This window comes from Aptenodytes forsteri, unplaced genomic scaffold, assembly GCF_000699145.1.
Source record: "Aptenodytes forsteri isolate BGI_AS27 unplaced genomic scaffold, ASM69914v1 Scaffold231, whole genome shotgun sequence".
Taxonomy (NCBI): domain Eukaryota; kingdom Metazoa; phylum Chordata; class Aves; order Sphenisciformes; family Spheniscidae; genus Aptenodytes; species Aptenodytes forsteri.
Window position 1 is genome coordinate 1,958,803 of NW_008796046.1, and position 8,011 is coordinate 1,966,813.

Consider the following 8,011-nt stretch of genomic DNA (forward strand, 5'->3'; position numbering starts at 1 on the left):
GTCTGTGTGTGTGTGTGTGTGCTGGGTGCGCCTGCGCCTGCTCAGCTCCACTCCTGGTGGACCTGGGGTCAGGAACCACAGCAGCCTGGCAGCTTCAAATCCAACCCCCCTCCAACCCTAACTCCATAGAAAAGCCAGACTGAGGCCTGGCTTTAATTCTTGTCATAAAATTCAGTCTCTGAAATAATAATAATAATAAATTACCGCTTCACTGACAAATGCCTAGAGCTTTATGCTTTTGTAAAGGTGTGAACATAAAATCTGATCTCTTTAAAAATTAGTGGGATTTTTCCATAGGCTGCAACGGGATGATAAATTGCTATGCAGTTCCTAGTAGCAGTGCAAAATTAGATCTATGGTAGCATTATATTTGTCTCTTCTATAGGCTGCCAGCTGCTCTAAGATCAGTGTGTCTCCAATTTCCTAAGATCAGTGTATCTCCAATTTCCATGGAGCGACACTGATTTAAACCAGCTATGGCTAAGCCAAGGGGAATGTTTTTCTCAGCTGCTGAATGAAATATTCTGTAGATGTGGTTAATTTTGTCTGTTTAAGTCATATCCTGGAGCAGTAGGAGTAAATGCTTTGTATTATAAGTAAATATGTCAAGTGGAGGCTAGGTATCCTGCCCTGAGATTTTGGGTTCCCTGTGGACTTCAAAACTGCACCACAGTTGCCTCAATTTAAAAATAATAAGTAAAACCAGTGCCCAGTATTGCAAACCCAGGAAGCAGCGCAGATATCTCTGCCCCTAAGTCTTCAATTACCACCTCTGTTGACTACAGTAATCCAAATTATTTTGAGTAATGATCATCATCTTTTCTTGATGAGGTGAGCTCTGATGATCCTTAAAGCTGCATAGCTAACTGGGTAAAGAAGCTGGGGTTAACCAGGAGAGATGGTGAGAGCATCTGCTGTTGTGCAGCTCTCTTAGGCCGTCTTCACCGCAAATCCTCTTAGTGCCCTGTCCCTCAGAAGGCCAGGGACACGCTCCTGGCTGGAGCCTCTGGCATATATTGATTGCTATCAAAATAGGCACATGTTGACTGTTAGACCTGGAAAATTCTTTCCAGCACACAACAGTGGCAACAACCTCATTGACCTAACAAGCAATAAGTGAGTCTTGTGGATCAATAGTGGGATCTCTGTATAGGAGTCCCACTACAAACAGCATGGTGACAGGTCGTATTTATATGAATTTCTTGAGTTTAGGGTTTTCTCTTTGGGGTGCTCTCCCCTGGAGTAAACGAAAAGATGAAATAAATAAGAAGCATGGACCCAATGCCATTTGACCCTGTTTTTTTGTGTTTCTTACCTCCAGTGCAGAGAACATCTGGATCAAACCAACAACTGAGGTCTGGCTTCGGTGGACCTCCGCTGGGAAAGTGGATGGCCCGGCCTAGGGACTTCACAGAGTCTGAAGACATGTCCAGCAAGTGGGTCGGGAAGAGCTGGTTCCCATGACCATCTGTGTCCAGTATCACGTAGTCACTCAGCCCCTTCCCACAGTTGTCTGTCTCTACCTGGTGACTGAATCCAGGGAAACTGAAGTTTTTTGTGTGCTCAGCTATGTTAGCTCCTGAGATTCTGACTCCTTTCCTCCGAGCACTGTCTATAGCCATTGCCATGAAGTAAATGGCATCATAGATTGTTCCAAAAAGTGGAGAAACCTAAAAATACAGGAGAAATTGAGGTCAGGATATACTGCTGCCAACCTCTGGTTTGAGATCTGTGGCAAAAGATGTCCCACCGGCTAAGCTGTAAACTCAAGAACTGAGGCACCTGAGCATTAAGGCTCACAGAGTAATGGGTTTGAAGAATCTTAGGCTGAAGGTAGCTCTGGATCGACCCAATATATGTGTGACTTCGAATATCTGTCTTTTCTTATGGTTGCTTCCCAAAATACAATTTCAAAATATTTTTAAAACCATGTAAAATTGCTTTATCATGGGAAGAGCCAAGACCCTGAGCCTGATGTTCAGCTGGCATTTTATCACAGCCTGCCTCAAAGCACTGTGCTAAAACATCTTCCACAAACAGAAGATCAGAGCCAGAAGTTCACCTCCCTACCCAGGTGGGAAAAATGTCATGCCCAAAGGATTGGTTCTCTCTGTCAGAGCATTGTTTATTCCTAAGGCATAAAAACCACAAAGCAGAGCCACAGCAAACTCATTCTCGGGGGTACCAGAGCCTTTTCTCCTCGCATTGCTCCTTTCCATGCCAGACTTCATTTAGGAACCTAAAAATGTCCCCTCCCCTAAAAACACACATGGTGGCTTTTGCAATCATATGGTCATTCACAGTTGGTAGGTGAAGAGAGATTATAGCCATATACATATAGCCATATACATATATATATATAGCCATATACACTCATGATAAAATGAGGAGTGCTGTTGGGAGCTACAGAATTTGACATCTGTGGTGGGATTAGTTGACCAGATGTAGACACCTACAATGACAGCAACAACACCTACAACCTCAATATACTTAACCTGGGCTCTCATTATAGAAAAGGGAAAGAAATGAATACTTTCAAGGCATGATTCATCTCCTCCTAAAGTAGACATCCCTGCAGATCTGATAAATCATGCCTCAAAAATACTTTTAATTTTTTTGAAAGATCATCTTGAGATTTGAAGATTAGCTCACCTGAATCCTGCATCTCTACACCAGTATGACAGATTCCCCAATTCTTCTTGCAATGTTCACAAGGTCACAACTGACTTGTTTTTTTATAGGCTACTGGTGACATCTAGATAATTGTGCTGACAAAGAATAACTTTGACTATAGTGTTGAAAAGAATGAGGCAACAATGATCTTAAGAATTTCCCTCTAGAAGCATTCGGTATTTCGTTTGTCTGTCACATCCCTCCAAACTCTCAGGCATGTGGACATCTTATTCTGGTGCCTTAAAAGCTCCACGGACTTTATCCACCTTAGGAAACACCTCTTCAGCTTGGGCCTACTGCAGTTAGCATGTAGCAAACCAAATCTGAGAGCGTCAGAGACAACCCCTTTCTCCTGAATTCGCAGCACGGTCCTGCAGTTGAACTAACTGAGTTAGATTGCCAGACATTCAGGAGAAATATCCTTTCCAAACGAATGCAGACCACATCCAACTTTCACCATCTTTTTCTCAAAATGAAAGCACACAGTCTGGGTTGTCTCTCACCTGTACTTTCTCTATTACTATTGCTTGTCTCATGTCTCCCATTACCACGTCCCAGAAAAGCCTGAGAGAAAGAATATTTACCTGGGTGGCTTCCAAATCCCTGGTTATTTCACCGCTTTCTTGAGCTTCCCTGAACGCATCATAGAAAGTCCTTTCTCCAGATGCCAGTGTGATAGTCAGCACAGCATCATATGCTTCCTGGAGCTTGCTGTCATTATCAAAGAGGTTGAATGAGTTGTTTTGGTAAGGAAGACTGTACAGTAAAGTGTCGTATGGAACAAAGACGTATCTTCCATCTGCTAGTCCCATTTCCAGAGCTTTTGTGAGTAAGGTGGCCTGTTCCTCCCCTCCAATGAGCACAGAATGCATGCACAGGAGTATAACTGAAACACAAGGATCGCAGACAATGTTGTTAATCCATTTTGGGTTTTCAACACCAAATAGTTCCCTCGCCCCCAGTAAAAGAGCTGTCTGAACCGCTCTATCAGATCAGACTCTAATGGGCCCCCACCAATGTTATGTGCTGAGGAAGTTGGGAGCTGTACCAATTTTGTTCAACCTCTGGAGGTCTGCAACATCTAGCAAAGGAGGCTGTGAGCATTACCCATTCCTGGAGCCACACAGAAGGAGGAGTAGAGAGAAATTTTGGCAAAAGCGAGGCACAGGAGAACATGATGGGTAGTCATGGTCATTGTTGTCATTGACTGAGAGACATGAGCTTTCCCTTTTTGTGCCCTAAGCTGACAGACAACACACAGTCATTAGCAGTGCCCAAGCCCCACCCGTTCACCCTGTCACCATATATACAGATTTTAGGCTGGGCACCGTGTTGTGTTGCAACATCTGGTCGATGCCTGGCTGTCCCAGAGTCTGTGTCTTTGCCTGCAAGATGCCATGGGGCCAGTGTCCCCATGTCTGGTGGGGAGATCTGAAATACAGGTGTATCTGTTTAACAGGTTTTCCGCGGTGCTCACCGGCCCTTCATGAAAGGAAACACTCCTCAACTTTCATCCAAGACAGCATTTCAAAACTCAGTCAGTGAGAGGAGCAAAATAGGGCAATGATGAGAAGGAAAGTTGCAAGGAAGACCTGCCTGCTACTATACCAGGAGGGACCAGGATCTCTAGAGTAGCTGTGGTCTCTCCTTAGGAGAAAAAGTATCCTTGGCAAAGTAGAAGCTGAAGTGAACAAGAGCATTGTCAGGTTGCTCAATTACAGGAAAGAAACGGGTACTTCTAGGCAGTGATTCATCCCACACTGTAGCAGAGAGCTTAAGCTGGTCAGATGAATCATGTTTGAAGAAGGACTGGTTCTCTCCATTGGTTATGAAAGGAGCCCATCACCTCTAACTCACATGGAGAGCTGTGTTGGTGACGAGATGAACCCACCCAAGGTCAATTTGGCCTCAAGCATAGATTTGAGCACTGGTAAAACTCCAAGTTAGAAAACATCTTGCTACCCTTGTTAGTCTTTGGTATAAAAATCAAAGTCTTCATTAAAATGCATCCTCATCTGGATTCACAGTGCTGACTGCAGAGGTGTACATCCAGGATCAGAGTTCCATCACAGACTTCACAACAAGGTTCTGAACCAGAAAAACATGGCTTTTTTCCCACATTTTCTCAAGAGAAAAAAGATCATTCTTTACTACATGCTGTACATCAACAAGGGCCCTTCCACTGCTGTAGTATGTGGTGTATAACACTGCATTTCACTTCTGATACCTTCATTGAACCCAGGTAGCAAAGACACAGCATCAAAGCATGAGATTTTTGATAATCCATAATCCAAAACACCATAAATATAAAACCTTCCTATAAACCCCTCTTTATACTTGACAGGGTCAAGCACAGACACCCATCTACTAAATATTACCTTTTCAGACAATCTGGACCCAATCTTTCACGTTGTAGAAGACTTTTTTGCCCTATCTCCATCACATACAAAATGCCCAACATTCTTTTACGTGAAGCCCTGGCTCCATTAAGGTCAGAGAGAAAATTCTGCTTGGCTTAAATGACTTCAAAATTTCATTCGCTAAGCTATGCCCATTGGATAACAATACAGTCCTACCCTGGAGAAAATAAAAAAAAAGGAATGAGACTCAAAGCACTTACTTCTAATGCCATCAACTTCTTTAATCTCATTCCAGGTGTCTTCAATGCCTTTTTCTCCTTTACGCACGGATGTAACAATGCTTACAGGAAGCCCCTGGCTCCTGAGTGCACTTGCTAACTTGTTGGCTGTGTCCATCCAAATATCTTCGTTGGAAGCAATGATGCCAACATTAGCCCAATAAAAATATTTCATTATTGTAAACAAAACTCGGGTTGGAGAGGGCAGGGTCCTTGCAAATGTAGGGTGGTGGATGGTGGAATCCAGTTTATAATTGATGCACATCCATGAGAAGATGGCTTTATTCCAGTTTTCCCCTAAAAGTGTAGCCACCTCACAGAAGCCAGGGTTCAGAGGGCCTATGAAAGCTGAGGAAAATTTTCCAAAGTCAATGAATCTAACCAGAGCTCTTGATGTCTTGCATTCTTCTTGCAGGACCACGTAATCCAGCCTGTGGCCAAGATCTAGTGAAGGATCTTTGCTTATTCGTTCCACTGCTAACCTGGCAGCCACATGGGGAAAGGCTTTGGAAAAGAAGGGGTCACAGTTCCAGGGTCCGAGCAGTCCAATTTTAAAAACAGAACAATGTGCTGGAGAGCAAAGTAGGATTATTCCCAACAGCAGCCACCAGAGAGCCCGGAAAAATATCTTGAATGAATTTCCAGTGTGGAACTGATGCAATCTAATGTGCCTTGACAGCACCCAGAACAAGCTGTTAGGACACAGTAGGAGAAATGACATTGTTTTACAATGACATTACCCAAATGACATTGGGTAGATCTGCGCCGAGTTCTTCAGGGAGCCAGGCAGCGCATTACCAGCTGCTGGAAGAAAAGCAGATTACATTTGCCTTCCTGTATAGGTATTTGTTCAGTGCATGTAGATACAGCTGAGTCGGCCCACATTACACAACAGTTCTCAAGGTGCAAGTCAATGAGGTGCCAAAACCCTGCACAGGCACGTGGACGCGCACCACACAAGCCACTGCGCCACGCAGACAAGCGTCCAACCAGCGTCCGTTAGATGTACCATAGCCCTTAAACGCACACTTATATAAACATTTTAAAGTGCTTTGCAATATATTCTGAAACCAGGCGGTGAAGAGTGAGTCTGCTTTGGTTGCAGCGTAAGCATAACCTGTGGTTTTGGTTCTTCGGAAGGATAATTCCCAAATCACACAGGCAATCACGCATATAAGAAAATAAACAGGTGAAATGCACTAGGTCAGCAACTTTTGCCAATCCAAAATCCTCAGGGAGTTCTGAATATGAATCAGAGCCCATACAAACATAAATATGCACACGCACATATATAGAGCCATAAATACATATACTTAGAGATACATATGTATGTGCATATGATTTTAAAACTTTCTGAAAAGGTTTTTCAAGGACAACTCGTGGCAGAGTGTCTTAAACCTGGCAAAATGAAAGGTCGATAAACAGGTAATCACAAAATGAGGGAAAAGGCAGATTATGATTTGAATTTAGATAAAGAACTGTTAAATAACTGTCAGGGCAAAAGCTTTGTGTTCACTCTTGGCTTAAAATATTCTTGGTTAAAGACCAGGAGCCATAAGGTTTTTTTGGAATAACAGCCTCACCCTTCACAGCCAGGCACAGAAATCGCAAACCCACAACGGTCTCCCGGCCATCTGCAGTGTCGCCCCATGGCTTAGAAAATTTGCTGATCCAAGCAGGTTTGTGCTCTAAAAATAGCAGGCCCCTTACACCAGCTTACCTGTTCATTACCGGAGAAGTATTTTTATCCTGGATCCTCAGCCACCAAGACATGCAACGCAGAGCACCGCAATGCACCCGCAAGTCCTCTAGCCTTATGGAGAGAGACCTCCAGAAGGAACCACCCACCAGCCGAGCAGCTTCTCACCGGTAGCAGTGGCTGTCCTCGGACGTGGGTCCCACCTCAAGGACAGGTGATGAATGGTCAGCCTCCCCTGCAGTTGCGCTTGGGTGCCCACCTCCTTCAGCTTCCTGCTTGCATGGGCCACTCCTGCTGGGCGGGTGCTCTGGGACCCTCCACGCCATGTCAAAAGCTTCCTATGTCCCTTTTGGTGAGTGCCATCCTTCTCCTCCAGGGTTTCACAACCTGTGTTACGTCCCCCCAAGCCCTTTGTCCCTCAGTGAAGGTCTTGCAGAGCTCCAAGGCTGCCTCACTCCGAACTGCCTCAATGCAGAGAGGTGCTCGTCTCTAACTTAGTAACTGTAGGGGTGGCATCTTAAAGCTCTGCCCTTGGATTAGTGGGATTTAGCTCCTGGGATCTGCCCCTGCAGAACAGCTCCTTAAGTCTCTGTGCACCGCAGCAGGGATAGCTCCTCTTCTGCCCTTGCGTTGGGTTTGTGTGGCAAGGTTTTGGTAGCGGGGGGGGCTACAGGGGGGGTTTCTGTGAGAAGCTGCTGGAAGCTTCCCCCATGTCTGATAGAGCCAACGCCAGCCGGCTCCAAGACGGACCCACTGCTGGCCAAGATTGAGTCCATCAGCGACGGTGGTAGCGCCTCTGGGATAACATATTTAAGAAGGGGGGGAAAAAAACTGCACAACACCAACAGCAATTGCAGCGGGAGAGAGGAGTGAGAACATGTGAGAGAAACAACTCTGCAGACACCAAGGTCAGGGAAGAAGGAGGGGGAGGAGGTGCTCCAGAGATTCCCCCACAGCCCATGGTGAAGACCATGGTGAGGCAGGCTGTCCCCCTGCAGCCC

The 8,011-nt window shown here is 45.2% G+C and overlaps 1 protein-coding gene across 1 annotated transcript in view; it reads right to left on the reverse strand.

Annotated features, from left to right (window-relative positions):
* GUCY2F (guanylate cyclase 2F, retinal) overlaps window positions 1-8,011 on the reverse strand; it is a gene marked incomplete at its 5' end in the record, with an annotated part of 47,821 nt that overhangs the window by 38,923 nt on the left and 887 nt on the right. The window contains 3 exons of the mRNA XM_019473885.1: window positions 1,316-1,670; window positions 3,258-3,559; window positions 5,294-5,872. Of these exons, the coding sequence (XP_019329430.1) occupies window positions 1,316-1,670; window positions 3,258-3,559; window positions 5,294-5,872 (1,236 nt within the window). The remainder of the gene's footprint in view (window positions 1-1,315; window positions 1,671-3,257; window positions 3,560-5,293; window positions 5,873-8,011) is intronic.